This window comes from Opisthocomus hoazin, chromosome 11 (genome assembly GCF_030867145.1).
Source record: "Opisthocomus hoazin isolate bOpiHoa1 chromosome 11, bOpiHoa1.hap1, whole genome shotgun sequence".
In the NCBI taxonomy this organism is placed as follows: Eukaryota; Metazoa; Chordata; class Aves; order Opisthocomiformes; family Opisthocomidae; genus Opisthocomus; species Opisthocomus hoazin.
The window spans coordinates 8,174,624-8,193,980 of record NC_134424.1 but is presented as its reverse complement, the minus strand read 5'-3'; the positions used below and the strand labels follow the sequence as shown (position 1 = coordinate 8,193,980).

The following is a 19,357-nucleotide window of genomic DNA, read 5'->3' as shown; positions in this document are numbered from 1 at the left end:
GCGCACGGGGCACCTCTGAGATGTGCTCGGGTATGGTTTGTACCTTGGGCACTCCTCTCCTGACAGAAATTGGGCATCATCAGTCTATCTGACTGGCAGGACACAAGGGGATGGCCGTGGCTGTTCTCCAGGATGGTCCCTGAACCACAGGCCCCAAGGTGGGCTTGGGGCAGGGCTCCATATAAACAACATTATTACCCTCCCACATTCCTTTTGCACGGGACATTCAAACAAGGAACCCAAAGCTCGAAAATAAACACCAGCACAGAAAGGAATGTTTACCATTCAATGTATTATTCCCTTGTGTACAAAGTATTTTGCCTCTATAATAGCACACAGGTATTGAAATACGATGGCAAATGCAGAAAGACCATACAGACATGTCTTATGGGCCTTTTCATTTCCTTTTGAGTACAAGCAGAAAGAAAAGAAACACTGTACAGGAAAGTGCTTGCAAAAAAACACCCCAGTTTGTAGACAAATAATGGCATTGATATACAAAACCCAGAGTTGTTTCCTGAACAAAAAATGTCTAACGTCTCTGGTCCTCGAAGTCTGTTCCTATTTAATGAAGCCCATTAATGAACCACAGGATCAGTGCTCTATCAGTTTTTTCCCTTATAGTTTATTTAATAGCTTTTTTAGGTTTCTCTTGCTCTGTTAATAGCTGCTATGAAATTATATGGTAAAAATGAATGTGTACAGGTCATAATAATATTTCTTTTTATAAATAGCCATTTACTTCATTAAAGAAAATATAATAAGCCTGTACTTTCTAAGCACCGTTTCTTTCTAAAGTTCATAGTGCAATTTTCCCTTTTCCCCTACAGAAGTTATACGTAAGCAATTAAAAAGTCACTATTCCATTACTACTCCTTCCCCCCTCCCTTTTTCTTCTTTCTCTTTCCCTTTTCCCCTTTCCCTTTTCTTTCACCTTTGCAATGGTATTTTTGGCATTTTTTTCAGAAAGGTAAAATTTATTATTGTTATGCATAGACATACAATGTAAGTGAAAAATCAGTCTTGCTAAGATATGATCATATCTACTTACGCACCATTATGCCAAAAAAACCCGAATTATGAGTAAGAGTCTCGTTCTTTCCTCTAAGTCTGAATATCAATAAGAGCAGCAGAGGCAGACACAAAATAAGTGTAGAGCACCAATTCTTGAGCTGCTGGACTGTGCCCCAGCCCTGCTCGCCTGCGAGAGGTCTCCTGGCTGACGCGAATACGTCGGTCCCTGACAGGTTTCGCTCTGAAGCGCTGAACCCGGCCCCCTGCACGTGTGGGTTGTGGATCCAGGGATCGGATCCGTTATCGCTATTGATCCGACTGGTTTGTAACAGGCTGATTACACATCCTTTGGGGAGCTCGGCAGAAGACTCACACAAGATCCTGAGGTTGTGTTTGTTAACTATTCGCATCCAAAATTGCAAGACTTCTCCAAAGTAGCAGAGAAGTCTCTGGTTTTCCAAACTGCTGGCTATTTTGTGCTGAAAAGCTTCCTTTCCTTGTACTTTGTGCTCCTGGCCACCCCGACATAGAAGGTGAAGGGGCAGCATCTTCCTATCACTAAGTAAAATTGTGGAGAAAGAGATAAGGGACATAGTCATAGACTACAAAAATAATCTGGTCACATCACCCCCGTTCAACGTGCTACGAAGCTCTGCGAAAACGTGGCGTGGCACAAGCGGCGGGCTATGTACAGGCGGGAGCCATCGCACAGCCACGTTCGGCGCCTATGGGAGATGTCTCCTCAATTTATAGATATAAAAAAAAGCCAGCGCAAAAGGTCTGATTGTACACGGGATGGTGGATAGGCAAGGAGCGCAGATGCCTTACCAGGAAGATCCGAAGCAACACAGAAGTAGGCGTAAAGCAGCTTGTTTTTGAAGGGGGGGGCAGAGTTATCTGTAAGTACAGAGTGATCTCGTTGAAAGGAGGCAGAGCCGGCGCTGAAGGCTCCCTTTGCAGATGGTCCGTGAGTGAGTAGGAAGCCGAGGAAACGCTGCAGGTGCCTGCGATGGAGCCCCCCGGCCAAGAGGCAGGGGTGGCTTGGCGAGGAGCCCCATCCCCTGCCGCAGACCCCACGGTCCTCACCGGCCCCGCGGGGAGGTAACACGGCAGGGATGCTTTCGGCTTCACGTTGGAGTTTCGTGACAACGCCCATTAAGAAACTGCAGCGCTTCTCAACGCGCAGCCCAGGGAAACATATGGCCTGATCAGCCTGTCTGGGATGAGTTAATACCCCGCTTCCAGATGGAGCCAGGAAGCACAGTGGCACATGCAATTAGGAGACAAATATATGTGTTTTTAAAAAGCAAGTTCACTTCAGAGCCCTTGGAAAAAGGGGCTCGAGCTGAAGATCCATCTGCAGGAATTTTCTTCATTTATTTGAATCGCCTGACAATTATTTCTGCTTTCTTCCTTTTTTCACTGATAAAGGCACTGGATTAACTAAAACTACAGAGCATTAATAAATACCATGTTAGCACCAAACCAGTGCTTTGAGCACTGGCCACAGAGGTCATGTGAAATTCAAAACATACCTAAAAGATAAAGATTGCTAATGCAACTAGCACTGTATTCATTGTCATGTTTTCCTCGAGTGCTGTCGGCCTAATCACTAAAAAAAAAAAATTTAAGCACATCTTGTCTACTTTCCTTACATAAAGACAGATTGAAATGCCAAAAATACCCCTATGCAGATTGTGTAGCACCGTGGAGGGCCAAAGCAGCCCGTAACTGAAGGAAAATTACTGATTGAAAGTAAACAACTGAATACAGTGACAATAAAGTATCACTTGTCTTAATGCTACATATAATGTAGAGTACGCAAAATGCAGTGGTTTGACTGCAGGATTTAACAATAAAAAATAAAAATAGTAAAAGCAGCCTTAATATAATGATTTTACGTACAAAAATATTAAATCAAAATAAATAATTCCAAACATAAATATTATACTGTACATTAAGAATATGCGATCTATATACACACATAAACAGATAAAAAAGTGGAAGGCAGAGGTATTGCATCACTATCCTTCATCCGTCCCATCGCCGCTGGCCGCTCTCGGAGAACCTGGAAAATACAGACAAGGGGCATGTGAGAGTCAGATCATCATCTTCGCCTCTGAAGCCTGTAGCTGGAGAGGTGGGCACAAGAGCAGGGCCAAAGCAGGTGCCAGTGAGGTGGGAAGCGCGCGTCCAGTTGACAGAGTTATATCTGTAAGGGTTACTGGGGGAAGTGAGGACTGGGAGCACGGGGTCCCATCGCTCCCTGGATGCTGCGTGGTGTGGGTGGCTGTCACCGATGCACTCGAAGCACGAGTGCTTTTGCAAGCGTGGCCCGATCTGCTCCTTCAGGACATTTTCAGGAAGATTTCCCTTCATGCAGAAGCAGCTGGGAACTCACCATTGCTATAACACCTGAACATCAAGGCCCGTTCCAGATGATGGAGTACATTTCCCACAGTAACCGCCACATTTTCCTACTACTTTGGTACCATCCTGCAGGCAAAATCAGAAATAACATCTCACATAAGGGCTCAGGAACTCCATGTTGCGGAAGGACCAGATCTGGGTTGTTCTAGCCAGGACTTTTAATAGAAAACGTCTTGGAAGGAAAACAAATTATGCCTAAATCAATCTAAGAAATCACTGTTATATTTAAATACATGCAAATGTAATTCCCTTTAGTGCTACCACGTCAGATGGTGAACACAAATAAGAAAAGGTAGTTTTGATTTATTGCATTGAAAGATGGCCAAGGAGAAGGCCATTTGGAGGGATATCTCAAGGGTATCTGCTTTACCCCAATTTGCCCCACAGTAAATAACTGTAATGAATGGAAAACGTGGATCATGCAAGAGAAGAACCACATGTAGACAATAACAGCTCTTCAGCTGTGCCTGAGCATGTGAGGGGCGCAGGAAGGATATTTGCAGGAAATACCAAGAAACAGCCATTTGGAAGGTAAAAGCCTGGAGTGGCTCCAGAGCCAAGACGAGAGGGAAAGCGATGGGGTGAGGCTATGCCACGTGCTAAGGTGCTGTCCCCTCTCAGCTCTGCATTTCCACAGCCAGAAGAGACAAAGAAAGATGCGGAGTGGTCCTGCGCTTGGCCCAGTCTCCAGGAGAGCCCAGCATGCGTCTTGAGTCAGGAGATTAATACCTCCATCTGGCCTTCCTTATCCCACCTCTGCAGAGTGTTTCTCCTCTTGGTCATTACAATGTACAGACAGTCCTTGCGGAGATTTCAGCCCTCAATTACCAGAAAATTGGACTTCAATGCAGGACAAGCTTGCACAAAGCATTTATTTTTAAACGAGCTCCATCCTGCCCTTGACACTATTGATCTGTGATTGCAGCAGGCTGCTATCATCTCTTCTCGCTATGCCTTTCTTTCTTCTGCTCCTGGGGGCAATTACACCCTCAGAACAAGCGCTTGACAGATGCCACCAGGTGATGGAGGTAAGAGTCATCTCTTAGACCCCCTGTTCCTTAAAGCTTGTTTTAATTCTGCCAGCTGTGGTGGTGTCTGCTCTCCGCAACCCCAACGTTGGCTGCCCAGGCTTCTCCTTTCAGAAGGGGAGAAGAATAGTAAAGCACCTGCCAGAACTAACATATGGGGTCTGTACTGGTCCTCTTGTACCTGTACTGGAGGATGCCTTGCTGCAGCATGGTCGGACCAGTAGTATTAAATTCTCCTTTAAGAGCTCCAGCACTGATGAGGCTTATTGGCTCAAGGGGCTCCACAGAGCAAAGGAGATTGAAAGCAGTAACAGGAGAGGATACTTTGCAAATTGCTTTTTGTTAAATTATTATGGTGACCTCCTTTGGAGAGCTTTAACGGGGGCAATTGGGATGACTCACATGAAATAACAGCCAAAAAAGCGATCCTGGGTTTCTCCAATTTCAGAACACGACACAGAAGCAACAGTGTGAAGGCACACAGCAACTGAGTTGTTAGCAGGCAGGCAAATTGAGTCGTACAAGTTCAAACTTGGCTGTGGATTGATTTTGAAGGCTTGCCTGGTTTACCCGGAGGCCTCAGTTCAGCAGAGCCCCGGGGTGCGGTGCACTGTGGGGCAGCCCCAGCCCACCAGCGCCTGGGTGACCCAAGGAGATACACCCAGACCAGCCCGTTGGGAGCGTCCACATCCTCCATATTTTATTAGCCACGTTTTGGGAACAATTCCCACTCAGGGCACTCGCGTGGCATCCAAACCCTCTCCGCCAGGTCAAGCCCTGCTCTGCAGCCCTGACCCTGCGTGCCCCCGTCCTGCCTGCCGTGTTATGCGTGCTCCATGCCGGACATCTCAGCATGCATCTCCATGCATGGACATGTCTGCATATCCACACAGCATTTTCAGCTTCACGATTGAGCTGGCTCACTAATTAGTTGCAATAACTCACGTTAAACCTGCTAGCCCCCCCCCCCAATACAATTACAGGCAACACTTCATTTCTGATGTCAGATGTCAGATTTTTGTTAGTCTCTACCTGGACAATGTTGCCATGAAAGACATCAGTTAGAAACCTCTCATGAGTGAGTATAAGCATCATTAAAATGACAACTTACTGGGGATTTTTGAATTTCCGACACTGCGTAATTCCCTTGCGAGAGCCACTTTGCCGTTCCCGTTAGGGACAGGCCTGTCCCGTAAAGGTCTATGCTGAAGCGACCCTAAAAAAACAAGCAGATGAGCCTGGTTATCTCAAAAAGAAAGTGAACCATAGCTTTTGCTATGGTTCACTTTTCTAACAGGATCTTACCAGCAATGTTTTCAAATTTTTCCATCGCTCTGATAGTGATTAGCACAGATTGTACAAATCACAGCATGTCTCGGGGTAGGAATTTTCTTCTCCTTGGTGGCTGCAGGGAAGGAGGGGCTCTATCTTGGTTTTTTTCGCTGCTTTTTCTCGGGTTTGCACTGCTTTTTCACAGTTTGCCGGCTGAGGGCATTCTTGGCTTTTCCATGGCAAACTGCGGAGCCCGACGTGCTCCAGCAGCTGATGGGAAAGGTATCCCAGGGATGCGCTGCAGCCGCTCTCGCTGCTCCCTCCTCGGCTGGAGAGGGCACACTTGTCCTTATTTTCCTTATTTTCCACTGGGCTTTTTTGTTGTTGTTTCCCCCAGACTTCACTAGAATCAAAACTCTTTCATTTGTTTATTTCTTAAAAATGTCCTTCACTTCATTGCACCCTGTCTCAAAACGCTTGAAACGGATGGAAAATAAAGGGCTATGCCTGCATCTCCTCAGCCTTCCTCTTGCCCCCAGCCCTGCCTGTTTCTGGACCCAAGGAGGGATCCTGTGGCCACATCTCCGGGCTGACCCGTAGCCCAGCACAGCCGTGCCGTACCAGATGGCTGTTAGCTTCGCTCCCTGCACTCATTGCCTTGGGAATCTTGATTTTCTGCAAGGAGCAAACTGTCTGGGTGAGGTTGATGGGTATTAACATTCATGAGCCTTCCCGAGGTAAGAAGTCTATCCCTAAGCTGCTGAGCTGTGCAGAAAAGTGTCAGCTTGGAAAGCAGGGAGGGAAGAAGACGGAGAGACTTGCCCTCTGCTGCCTGTTGCTGCAACTCCCTACTTCATACCCTGTGCAGTTACGGTCTACCCAATACCTCGGACTATCCGAACACACCACTTGCCATCCCCCAGCTCCACAGAAACTAGGTATGCTGGGGACACAAGCCACATGTAGCACAGTTAATTAATCTCCTAAAGGCTTTCAAGAAAGCATATTTTTCCCAAGCGACTGGGCTAGATGTCCTACATCGCCTCCTGAAGCGACTGAGGATGCGACTTAGCCTGTGCCCAGCTCCGTGCTTTTGTGTCTGGGCACCTCGTGGTGCTGGGACAGGCTGGATTTGCCCTGATGCGCAGGCACTGCCTTCATTTTGTCAGTGTTTTCCCAGGCCCGAAGTGGAGTGAGCGACGGTCCCACCAGGCTGCTGTGAAAATAAGCAGCAGGGTGTGTGGATGGTGGGGCAGCAGCTGGCGGGTACCATTGCAGTCTGACTGATGGAGTCCATCGGTCCAGCCGCAGAAACCTGACCCGCTCCTGCCCTGCAAACGCCCTCTCCTTCTTGGGCATCTCCCCGCTGAGCTGGTTGGGCAGGAGTCCTGCTGTCTGTCCGCTGCCTTCTCCACCCAGAGGGGTCATCTCACCCATCTTCCCGCACCCCTGCAAACAGCATTTGCAGCAGACAGGGGACTGCAGGGCCCCAGGGCATTCTGACAGCCTGATTCACTGTTGCTCTCACTGCCCAGCATTTCCACCAAGCCCTGCCACGACCGATCCCAATCCCCTTACCTTCAACTACATGTGCAAAGCCCAACTCTTCCCCAAAGCTTATTTATTCTTCCTTTTCTCCTTTACTGTTGACTGTCTGAGGCCCTGGTGAAAGTCCCTTAGCCAGTCCCGATGCTGGTCTGAGAATAACCTGACATTTTCCCATATGGAAAATGGAAGTCGCTGTCTGCATGGACAAAGGGAAAAGTTTCCAACTGCTGAGATCAGAATGTGACACTCACTGGAGTTGGGCTGATGCGATCAGCAGTAATTAATAGAGGGCCTGAATGTAACAAATGGCACTGATGCCTATGAAAGGCTGTTGTCAAATACCTGCGGGCACTTGGCGGCACTGTAGCAGTCCCCAGCAGTGGCATAAGGAACAGGTCGGCCATCATGTGTCCGTGCAAACTGTAAATCGGTCGCTGTGGAGAATAGTTGGTGAATAATATGGAAAGAAAGATGCAGGGAGAGAGAGAAAATAAATGTAAACATGCTCTTCACTAATGTTTAAATTCACTAAAGCTGGTTTCATCCATTAATCTTGAGAGTCAAGACCACATCTGCTGGATTTTTAATATTAAATGCCCAATTCATCCCACATGCGGCTCCCGGTATGCGAGCAATGAATTTGACAAGGATGCTCACACACTCAACATTTACAGCTCAGTTTAAGTACACTGGTGATTTAGGGTCTAGGTATAAATAACAACAAAACTCGAACCCATGGCTTGGGTTTTATTTCTCTATCAGAAAATTCCCCACTTTCAAGAAGGCCACGGGACCTCCTAAATCTCCCTTTTAAACGCAGACAAACAACCATCTCTGTGCTCTCCTGGCTGCCCCAGCCCAGGGGTCGGGGTTTCAAAGGGAATCGGGGCATTTTGCTCTGGAAGGATCTGAAGTAACCGAGACTCATTTAGATGGGGATGTGAGATAGCTCCTGCCTGACAGAGGTAGGTGCCCAGCTCGTTTTGAAATTCAAAGGGAGCTGGTATCAAATTCCCCGTGTGTGGTTCCTTTGAGATCTTTACCCAGGAGCTTTTACAGACCATTAGTAGCTTTTTACAGATTGATAGACTGGGAGGTCTTATGGCTTGAAAATTAAGTGATAAAACCCCCCTATCAGATAAAGAGTCAGTTTACAAGGAAGGATTTTGCTTTGCTAAAAGATCTCCCCTATTTACTGAATGAACCCCCAACAATACGCTGTATTTTTAAAACATTTGCTGGAAACTGATAGCATCCCTGGAGTCAAGGGGACTGAAACCATAACCCTATGGGATGCTGTGGGATGGCTCCCAGCTCCCCAGCATGCCAGGAGAGACAGGGCATCCCTTATACTGCACAGCTACAGTCCCCTCCTCCCCTGCAAATCCACAGCCCCAGCTCCATCGCTCTCAACACAAGTTATTTCCCCATGGTCTGGCTCTGCTGAGAGCCTCCTCCACCCTGGCCCGGAGGAAGCAGCATCCCCACCCCAGCTGAGTCCCCTGCACTGGGCTCTCCGGACAGGTCTGTGTGTAAAAGGGGGTCCAGCTCCTCCCTGGATAAGCTTTCTGCCCGAGTCCAGTCTGAAAATAGGAGACCAAATGAAATAAAATCCTTCAAAAAATACACTGGCCTGCTGGGAGCATGCAGATATTCATTCTGCATACCAGATGCACCAGCGACTGTCTTCATATTTTTCTGTACTACAGAGAAATAGCATGAGCATCTCTGATGTACTCAAGTTGCAGTCTCTAACAGTAAAGCAGCCTTTAACAGGAGAGCTCAGGAATATTGCTCACTAGAGTACTACCGCTTGGTTGCAGATACAGCTATATTTGTGTAAAATAAACATTTTTTTTTTAATGGCAAGGCCCTGTGTTTACTCACTTATTATTTGCATAGTGTTCAGGTCCAGCCTTACTTTGCTGAAGGTGGAAAACCCAGCTGCTGTGTAATCTTTCCTACACTGGCAGTCTTCTCGTCTGCTCCCGTTATACGGACATTCAGTCGGGTTATGCAATCTAAATCAAAAGAAAACCCTTTCTACTCATGACCGGAAAATATTGCCATGGAAAACAAAAATATTGCAAAGGTCAGGATTAAGGGATTTCCTACCTGTATCCATACACTTCTGAAAAATTCTCTGCATCCCCGTTTACAAGTGTCACATACTCCTTTGGGCTGTCAGTTTGCATCCCAGAGCAGTACACCTGAGAGAGAAGCCAGAATTTTGTCAGGTATCAGGTGTAAAGGGATGGCCAAGAAAACTGAAGGTAGAAAATGCAAGAGTGGAAGCGAAGAGCACATGCAGGGTCCTCTTGCACCTTTGGGAAACACATTAACTATCAATCTGTTGCCGAAATGCACCTTTAACATCTTTCCTTTGACTTGAAGGAAATATTCGCCATCTTCAGTGACACCTTTGAGATTTTTAACGTCTTTGCAACTCCTTGGTAATTCACCTGAAACAAACCAGAAATATTTGTGGGCACTGAGCAACTGTACATCAAAATTTCTTTTGTAACACTGCGAAGCATCTAAAGCATCGAAACACCTTGTTTATTTTTAAGAGGTCTCCCTGAAGTCCCTTAGCTGCTTAGCTGGATGGCTCCCAATGCTTGGAAACTCTGCACATGTCTACAAGTTTGATGGGAACGGATGCGGAAGCCACGAGAAAGGCAAAGGAAGGTGCAAATCTGCAGACTTACAGTCGTGGACATTGTGACACGTCCTCCTCTCTTCGGGTTTCAGGTCTCCATGGCACAAGCTGCTGACCTGGTCATCGTTCGTCAAACACTGCACCGAGCGGTGCATGACTCCAGCCCCGCAGGTGACAGAGCACTGCAAGACACGAGACAGAGATTCGTGTTTTATCTCCAGGGTTTCTGGGCTCCAGAAGAACAGAGACAGCCCCTTTCCCTTGCATCAAGAGACAGCAGCAAAGGCCCCAATCCTGCAAAGTGTTCAAACATAAGCTTAATTTTAATCAAACAAGTAAACCCTTTTATTACTAATCCCTTCATTATTATCATCGTCACTAATTATTTCAAGAAGACTACTGAACTTCACTTAGCACTTAAACGCTTTACAGGATGAGGCAGTATTGGTTAAGGTGAACCATGCACCCACATGAAATTGTTTATTTTTCAAACTAGGAAGGTCACACAAGACAGAAATGTTCACCAGAAGGCGTGAATGGTAGAGATTCTCTCCTGGTGGCTAGGAGACATTGCTTGGGTCACAGACAGGGGCCTCTGAATAAACATGATATGGGTTGTTGTTTTCTATCCAAATTCCACCAAAAAACCCACAGCCTCCAAACCCTCGCTCCCTTTTACCCCCTGGAAAAATGCCTAAATCTGCACAAACTCTAGGACATCCTCAAATGGCCCAGACTGAAGGCAATCTTAAGGCTGAAATTGAGTAAGTTACTGGAACTACCAAGCAGCAGCTCACCTGGGCTGGCTGCCGCTGAGCACAGGCGATGGGAGGTGGGTGCATCTTGCTCCCCCTCTGCAACTTGTTCTTTCAGTACTTGAAAACTGAAAATCAGCTCTTTCTACACGTACCAGGTTGGGCTGCCAAGAAAATGATCTTGCTCATCTATTTAGAAATTGCTAGTCTAAAGGAGAACACCATGAAGGAGATGGTTTTCAACAGCTCATGGTATTTGAAGCTAGGTATTTACTTTTTATTAGGTCCAAATTCATAAAACTTAACTAAGGAGCTAAGCAGGACTCTCTTTGTCCATCAAAGGTGATGGTATTTTACATTAAATCCCTTTGAAAATCAGAGATGGATGGGTTGTGGTACTCGGTAGTCCTTGGGACATTCAGCAGCCCAAAGCGAGGAGGAAGGTCTTGCTCTCTGAAATCAATACACTTTGCAATGAAGTTGTGTTAACGAGTTGGACATTTTGCAATGAAATTCTGCAGGAAAATACCAATTAATTGAGGCTGAGCTCTTTGCTGTAACTCCTCTGCCCTGACTCGCAGGGGGATCTGAGGCTTCCTATAGGGCAGGAGGAACTTAGGTTTCAAACAGCTTTACCATTTACTGTGACAACTTCCACTACATTTTGCTTGACTTGACCCTCATTGCCTTGTAAAGGTCTGACAAATTCCTACAAATGCCTGAGCTGGGTTAATAAATCAAGTTTATGGGAGAAACACCACATTTCAAAGGATGTCAGAAGCCCAAAGAAGTGAAATGTTATCACCTTAACTAAAATTCGATCTTGTAGTTCAGGCCCCAGAAGAGGCTCGACATAAATAACTTTAGCAGAAAGGTGAAATTTGTTCCCTTGCCCTGTCCCAGCATTGGTAAGAAGGAGCAGGGGAAAAGAAAAAGTAAGGAAAATCCTGTCAAGGCTCAAATTCCCAGTGTTTTGGTCTACTGGTGGTTCCCAAGTCTTGCTCACACACATGGGCAAGCAGGATCAGCCCCAGCTGCCAACCATCCATCACTCTGTCTACTCTAGCACAAGGCTTTCAAACCCTTGGTTTCTGGCAATAACCCAACTTTCTGACTAAGCATTCAGCATCACCCTCAACAATGCCACAAATTTTGGCTACAACTGAATTTTCATGGAGAACATGGCTCCACTCACGGCTGCTGGGACTCCCCCATACGATGGGGTTCAGTCTGGAGCACGGAGCCCTACGCAGACCCATGCTGCTGCTGCACGAGGGTATTCATTGCATTAATTTATGCAGCTCTTAAACATTCCCCTGCCAACCTCGGGACTGTGTTGCCTGCATAAACAACAATAACTTTCTTCCAATTTTTTCAGTTAAAAAAAGATGTTTGCCAAACTTACGCTTCCCCAGTTGCCGACGCGCCAGGATGCTGAGACGGGGCACTCCCCGCGGTAGCAGGGCTGGATGTTGGGCGGCTGCGTGCCAGGACAGTTGACCGTGTTCTGGTACCCGTACTCGTAGTGGTCCTTCCCGGTGTAAATCTCGCTGCAGGAGACCAGGCGCTGCCTGTACCCCTTCCCGCACGTGACGGAGCACTGCGAGATGAGGAAGCGCCCGTTAGCACCGCGCGCTGTGGGAAGGCTGCCTGAGTCGGGGAGGAAAAGCAGACTTGCCAGCTTCAAAAATGGCAAGCTGCTCCGAGGGATCACTAGTAACTGTTTAAGCCAGCCATGGGTATTATGAGCAGCTACAAGCAGGTTGGTGCCTGACACTGTCTTTGAATGCCCACGTCCTCCCTGTGTAGCTTCTCCAGGACCCCTGCCCCAGGCTGGCTCCTGGGCATAAGTCATTTCTCCCCCAGGGCAAAGAAAGGAGCAGAAGATCCTTGGGAACTCACAAATGCCTCTATTTTTTTTTTTTCTTTTTTTTTTTTTTCCATGGAATGCACAGAGAAAGAAAACGGTCAAGATTGACCCTGAATTGCAGGTACTTGGCAGCAACTGGAAGAAAGGGAAGGTTTTCCTTGTAATTAGAGGACAAACAGTGCTTCTGCCCTCCTCACCAACAGCCCTCACCCACCTCCTCATCTTCACAGGTCCGAGTGCACCCAGGGGGTCACAGGCAGTGGGAGCGGGTAGAGGGTGTCTGGGCAGCCAGGGCTCCAGCCTCACAGGCACCCTAATATTTCTCTTAGGAAACTACCCAGGAGACCAGGCTGCTCTGAGAAATTCTAATCTCTCCATGTTTCTCCCTCCTGTGCTGTCTCAGGAGCTTGTCTCTCCTCCCCCTTAGTCCTGGCATGTTTTTTTTTCTTCTCTTTTCTTGTTGTTCCTTTTTAATCAGTGCTGTGTCAGCAGCTGCCTTGTTATTTCCCTCTCCTGTTCCTCCAAGTGGAAACTAATCCCTCACTCGCTGGAGAAGGAAACGGGCTGAGATTAGCCCAGCTCCTCCCACATACAGCGCCTGCTGCAAAGAAAACTCATCTATTTCCCTTGCCGAGCCCTCTCCCAGTTGCGAGGGTGAACCCACTGCCTTCACTCACGCCAGGTCCTCGCCCCTGCCAAAGACAGCGCCGAGGAAGGACGTGTCCCCACGGTCACGTTCAGGATGCTGACCGGGACCCTCTCACAGCTCACGAGGCCCCAGAGCTCCCCAGGAGGGGACAGGAATAAAAACCAAATAAATAACTAAATGAAATGAAATGGCACAAAACAGAAGAGGGTGCCTGCTGGATACGATGTGCTTTGGAAGAAAATTGCCTCTAGATATTAGCTAAGACTCAGAGCATGCTGGTGTTTAGTCTTTAATATCCTGGTCTTCTCCCACAGTCCTGCCTCCTTCTCTCCAGCAGAGAAATTGCACACAGCAACAAACCAAAAAATAATAATTAAACCACGCAGCACTGCCCTGCCACTGTTGATTTGGGTTGCAATATCTCAGCGAGGCCGGTGGTGAAAGGCGGGGAGCGTGGCCCGGTGCCGAGCAGCACGGTCCCTCTGCGGGGGTTGGGACTCACCTCCGACCACTCCCCGGTGATCCAGACGTACTCGCAGGGCGGCAGCCCGCAGCTCTCCATTTCGGGGGGCCGTTTGCTGGCGTCGCAGTAGCCGCTGTTCTGCACCTGCTTGTTGTCGTCCACGCAGACCACCTTGCGGTACCGGGACGCCTCCCCGCACGTCTTCATGCACTGTTTGCAAGAAACAACGGCTCATGCAATCCATGACAGACTTCTGCCAATTCATCCGCGTCGGGAGCGAGCCCTCCTCCCGGCAGCCCGCGTGGGCGGCTGGCTCTGTGCATCTCTGGCATCACTCACTGGTGTCACCCCAGGGGCAAATCTCAGACCAGGGCCCCACTGTGCCGGGCGCTGCGGGAGCATCCCGTGACAAACTGCTCCCGTTCTCTGGAGATACTGACCCAAACCGCAGGCGCAGGGAGAGAGGAGAAACCGAGGCAGCAGGTATTGGGATGGGGTGGATGTGGGGTCCAGGTGTGATGAGACCAAGAGACGCAGGGGTGGGCATGCCAGGTCAGGAGATGGGGCAAGAGGAAAGACAGGAGCCAACCCCCATCATTTCAGCCCCTAGTAAGCACAGCCACTTGGAGAATGACAACCCAGCCACCCCCCTTCCAAAATACACACCATGACACCCCGGGCTGTGGCTGGTGTGGGGGAGACCCTTCCCTGGCTCTGGCCAGCAGCGCTCTGCCCGGCACAGCATGGGGGCACATCCCTGCAACCACCGCAGCCGGGGCAGCCCTGAGGGTTTATTCTCTTTTAAACACTGCCCTGCCAGATATAGAATCATAAAATCATTAAGCATGGAAAAGACCTCTAAGATCATCAAGCCCAGCCGTCAACGCATCATCACCATGGCTGCTAAACCACGCCCTGAAAAGCCAAAGTCTAAGAGTAACCCCTGCCAGCCAAGCACAGCTGCTCCCTGGGGGCTTCTGGAGACTTTAGGGACCAGGTTCTTCCTCTGCTCATCTTGGAAAAAACAGCTCGGCTGTGGGGCTGTGCTCCTGGGAGTGGGTCTGTGCTCGGAGCGCATCTCACAAAGGACACACATAAAACAAAATAAATCGGCATAGGAGCAGCTCTCTGGATAAAACCCTATTTTCTTAAAGTTATTGCCTGTAATGGACTTCTAACACTTTCAACTAAATGGATTAACAAGGAGAAAAATGCATGAAAATAATCATTTTATGTAACGTGCAGGAAATGTCTTCCCCTAAGGAAAAAGACAAATCACTCGATCAGACCATCCCTATCTGTACAGAAACACCGTTTGAAGTCACCTAGGCTCGGAGGACCGTGCCAGTTTAATCTGCTTAGAGTCTCACCCTCCAAACATCATTTCCAGCCTCCCCAAAGCAGCTCCGGCTCTCCTGGCTGGCTCACAAATGGCAAGATCTTAGTGGGTTCAGCTAACTGCGAAACACAGGTGCTCTCAGGCCCCTATTTCTGTAATTAGCTGTCAGAACCACGACTGCAAATTATGTGAGAACGCTGAAAAATCGGATCAGCCTGTGGCAAGAGCAGCAAACCAGGAGAGCTGCAGTAAGCCCGACATTGCGTCGGTTGTAAATACTTAGTAACCGAGCAAAGCGGAGGGGGACGGGGAAGGAGAGGCAGCCCCACAAAGCAGCATTTATTCCAAAGGAATAACTTGGAAGCTCTTAGGCAACAGTCAACATTGCAAAATCCACTGTCTGCCAAAAGGCCCCGAGGGCTTCGTGTGCTTTCAACCTTATTTACTCTCCTGCTTTAAGTCCTTGGAGTGGAAGCTCCTTCTAGGTCTGTGCCGAAACACAGCGATCTTACGGGGGCTGGAGGAATTTGCCAGAGTGTGATTTCCTCAGAGAGCAAACAAACTGTGCTCTATTTGCCCTTCTCTGATATCTCCTATTATATAAGTCAAATCTGAAAGGGGGTTATTGCATGTGACTAAGGCATCGCTAGCTCTGCATCATCACGTGGCTTCCCTGAGCGCTCCCCAGGCACCTTTCGGGGGGCCATGAGCCCCCACCTTCCTGCTCCCTCCCCACGAGGGACTCTCCAGCCCAGTGCGAGCAGGGCCAGGGGATGCTCAAAGCTCCCCTCGTCCCTGGTTCGGCGTATGCCAGCCCAGCAAGTGGTCACCAGCGCAGGGTGAATCACTCCAGCCCTCCACCGCTCACGGCCAAAGGACACGTCTTGCAAGAGGGTGGAAGAAACAAGGCTGATTTAATCTCCTTCCTTTAATGTATATTTAAGTCTAAATTTGCAAAGTACGTTGGCTCACGCTTAATTTTAGGAGGGTGAACTGTCTCTATGCCATCAATGCATCTTCTGACATTGTCCGTGAAGAGCTATCATACCAAAAGCCCATCCTCGTTTAAAATCCTCAGTCGCTGATGAGAGATCAGCACTCTCAAGCACACGCCAGCCTGCTTTGGGTTTCTCTGCATGTAACGGCTGTATGGCAAAATAAACCTGAGCCAGCTTTGTGAGTTTTGTCATCATCAGTAAATTACAGTTTGATTATTTGTATTTTTAGCACTAACTGGCAATTAAAATAATCCCACTGAGATATTAAATGCAGCTTAAAGACAGTGAGACCATCATAAAACAAAGAGCAACACTACAGAGGTTCCAATCAGCCACACCAAGGTTATAAAACATTATTCACATAGAAAGTGGACAGTTCAGCTAGCATAAAAAGGCTATTTTTCCTTTTAATATGGTGATAGATTTTGTATGAAATCTCATGTGTTCATGACTGATTTAAATCTCACATAAACCAGCAGAGCCAGGGTATAACAGCCATTAATAGCAAGAGCTGAAAAACAGGTCAGGCGTTTGACAATATTTGTCTCTTTTGCATCATTTCCCAAAATCTGAACTATTTTCCTGGCAGTTCAAATTAAAGACTGTTTCAAGCACTTCTGCAACTGTTTAGCAATAATAATAATTAAAAAAACCCCAAAGGCATTGCTTTGCAAAAGCATTCATTGTTTTCTTTCTTTTTTTTTTTAAAGCAAAATCTGCCACCGAGATGAAATGAAGCCCCACACCACGAACACTTCAAGCATGCCTTGGGTAACTCTGCAATCCAAATCAGGCAAGGATGGCACAATTTTCCCCCAAATGGCAAATGTCAAAAATTCAAGAATTGCATTGCAGCTTCCAGAGCTGTGCACTGCCCTTCCACAGAGGTTCATATTAATAAAAAACCCCTTCTCTCTCCCAATTTTCCCTTTTTCTATGTGAGTCTGGTCTGAGCTTTCCTTTGACGTTAGCAAGGCCCTTTCTGTTGACTTTCTCCTCCCTGGTGCGGGCACTAAGAACAGCTAATTAACAGCGATACACCAACAGAGCAATAAACGGTTTCCAGTAAGTTCCCTGTTCCTTTTCATTGGCAAGACCAAATTTTTTCTAAACAAAAAGGAACAACAAAAAAACCCCTCTCGACAGATTCCCTTTAAAGACCAGGAATTAAGAACAAGACAGCGCCGAGATGTTATTTTACATCCCGACTTTCATGTCGTTTAGGGTTCATTGCTGTTCCCTGCTCGGAGAACACTAACGCCGTCTGTGCCTCCTCACTGCAAACACCCTGCGGCCCGTACCTACGGCTGGGGAGAAGGTGCGATTACTTTTTTTCACCAGGTACATCAGAACAAAATAAGCAGTGCTCGGGAAGGACTGCTTGGAGTCAGCCACGGGGCAAGCTCACACTGGGCATCTCCTGCATGTTTCTATTAACGGTTATTTATGGGTGAGGAAACTTCCAGGCCACCCTCCTAGCAAAGCTCCCCTGGAGGAATAAAAAAATCTCTGCAACATGTTAAAAATTTCCCCAGTGCAACAGGGAGCCCTGCAAAATTTAAGAAAACATCGGCATCCACCTCCCACCAAGGGCTTGGCAGGGTGGAAGCAGGCAGGGGCCTCTCGCCACTGGTTTTAGAAGTTGCAAAAATAAGGAAAAGAGGGTGAAAGGATGGGGTAGGAGCTGCGGCTTTTCAGGGCAAATTACACCATTAGGTGAGGACTGCTTTGCCGCCTGTGAATTTATTAGCTGAAAAAACTTAACGGGGTCTGTAAAAGCAAAAATTCATTGCAAGGAATTTGCTGGAGCCCCCTCAGCCATTCCTATGTTTCTTTGCCAGGCTGGGAGGTTCCATTGGGTACCACCATGTGGTGAGCTCGGCTTTGCCTCCTGCTGCTTCCCATCACACCTCGGCTTGCCGGCGGGTGGGAATGGGGCACAGTCCCCTCCGGCCTCTTGTAGCCATGGACATGCTACATAGGATTATAAACCCAACTTTCCAGCACCACGGAGACCAAGGAAATGAAGCTAAACCTGTGCGCACCATCCCCGCCAGGCTGAGGGACCACGGGCAGGGCATATTAGACAACGTCACACACACAACTGGCTGCAGGCTGGGATGCTCCACTCAGCGAGGAGCCGAGAACGAGCTCATGAGGACGAAAAGATGAGAGGAAAGCACACACTGCCTTAACCTTGAATATTTTCTCTTGCTGCAGCGGAAAACTTGTGCAGCCTCTGCATGCGTGAGATATTTTTCCTCTCATCAGTAAATTGGCTTTTCCTATTCTTTCCCTTTTTTTCTTTTTTAATTTTTTTTAGCGACACAGTAAAGGCAGGCTCTGGAAGTGTCTGTGAACACCATTGCTTTGAGCAGGAAGCCGGCGGTGCCCCTCCAAATTTTGTTACTGGAGAGGAGGCCCTGTTTTGCATTTACACCACAGCCCATTCACACAGTCTCGGCAACGAAAGGGTCCTCGACCAATTTCGTCCCCCTTCAAGGCCCCCCTGGGCCAAGCAGGAGCGATATAAAAGCAGCCTGACTGCCAGTGAAAGCTGGGTCCCCATTTGATTAATGTTAGTATTATATTATTAATACTCCCTGGAGCTACGCGCTGCAGGCGTCAGGGTGATCAGGATCAGGCTCTGACCATGCACCTCCAAAGTCAGTGAGACATTTGCTGTTCAAAGAGAGCAGGATTGAGCCCTTGCTGCCCTGCCACTGGGGCCAGCAATGGTTTTGAAGTGAGGCTGATGGACTTGGTGGGGGGGGAGTTTCTGCCCCTCTCCATCCTCTGCATCCCCATGGAGGACTCATGATGGGCAATCCCCTTCTCCCTGCGTGATGAGGACATCCTCTCCATAGGAGCAGTGGCCTCTTCTGTGGGCTGTGTGACACAGGAGTCAGCTCCCCAGAGCTGGCAACTCCATCACCTTTCCCATTTCCAAGGCTGGCAGTCCCTGCACCACAGGGGAGAGCCTGGGACAGTGGGAGAGGGATGGCAGAGAACTGGGGAAGGACTCCTTCATCCAGCGATGACTAAAAATGGAATAAAACCAGAATGAAAATTATCATTATGGTGCCCGGTCTGAACTCCCTCCGCCAAAACCTGTTGTGCACTCAAAGCCTGCCACGGCACCCTGCGGGCAGCCCACCGGAGGGCTCCTCCTGGACCACCTCATCCTGCCCAGAGTCCCCCTGTCCTTCTGCCACCCACCAGCCTCGGGGCCACCCATCGCCCACGCTGCAGGCGAGTCAGAGTCGCTCCCCGAGCTGATGGAGCAGCAGCTCCGTCCCCTGCTCCAGGCTGAGGGGCTGATTTTGCTGGGG

General features: G+C 48.3%; 1 protein-coding gene across 7 annotated transcripts in view; it reads right to left on the bottom strand.

The window, feature by feature from the left end:
* Positions 1-284: 284 nt before the first annotated feature.
* ADAMTS9 (ADAM metallopeptidase with thrombospondin type 1 motif 9) overlaps positions 285-19,357 on the bottom strand; it is an 85,074-nt gene continuing 66,001 nt past the window's right edge. For 5 of the 7 annotated variants that reach the window (XM_075432921.1, XM_075432920.1, XM_075432923.1 and 2 more), the window contains 10 exons: positions 13,728-13,898; positions 12,112-12,306; positions 10,001-10,133; positions 9,660-9,754; positions 9,408-9,502; positions 9,180-9,313; positions 7,635-7,726; positions 5,584-5,688; positions 3,416-3,510; positions 285-3,082 (listed from right to left, as the gene is read on the bottom strand). In XM_075432921.1, the coding sequence (XP_075289036.1) occupies positions 3,421-3,510; positions 5,584-5,688; positions 7,635-7,726; positions 9,180-9,313; positions 9,408-9,502; positions 9,660-9,754; positions 10,001-10,133; positions 12,112-12,306; positions 13,728-13,898 (1,110 nt within the window). In that variant the 3' untranslated portion in view covers positions 285-3,082; positions 3,416-3,420. Of the gene's footprint in view, positions 3,083-3,415; positions 3,511-5,583; positions 5,689-6,465; positions 7,727-9,179; positions 9,314-9,407; positions 9,503-9,659; positions 9,755-10,000; positions 10,134-12,111; positions 12,307-13,727; positions 13,899-19,357 lie in introns of those variants that run through there. The other 2 variants (XM_075432925.1, XM_075432922.1) reach the window with 2 other exon arrangements.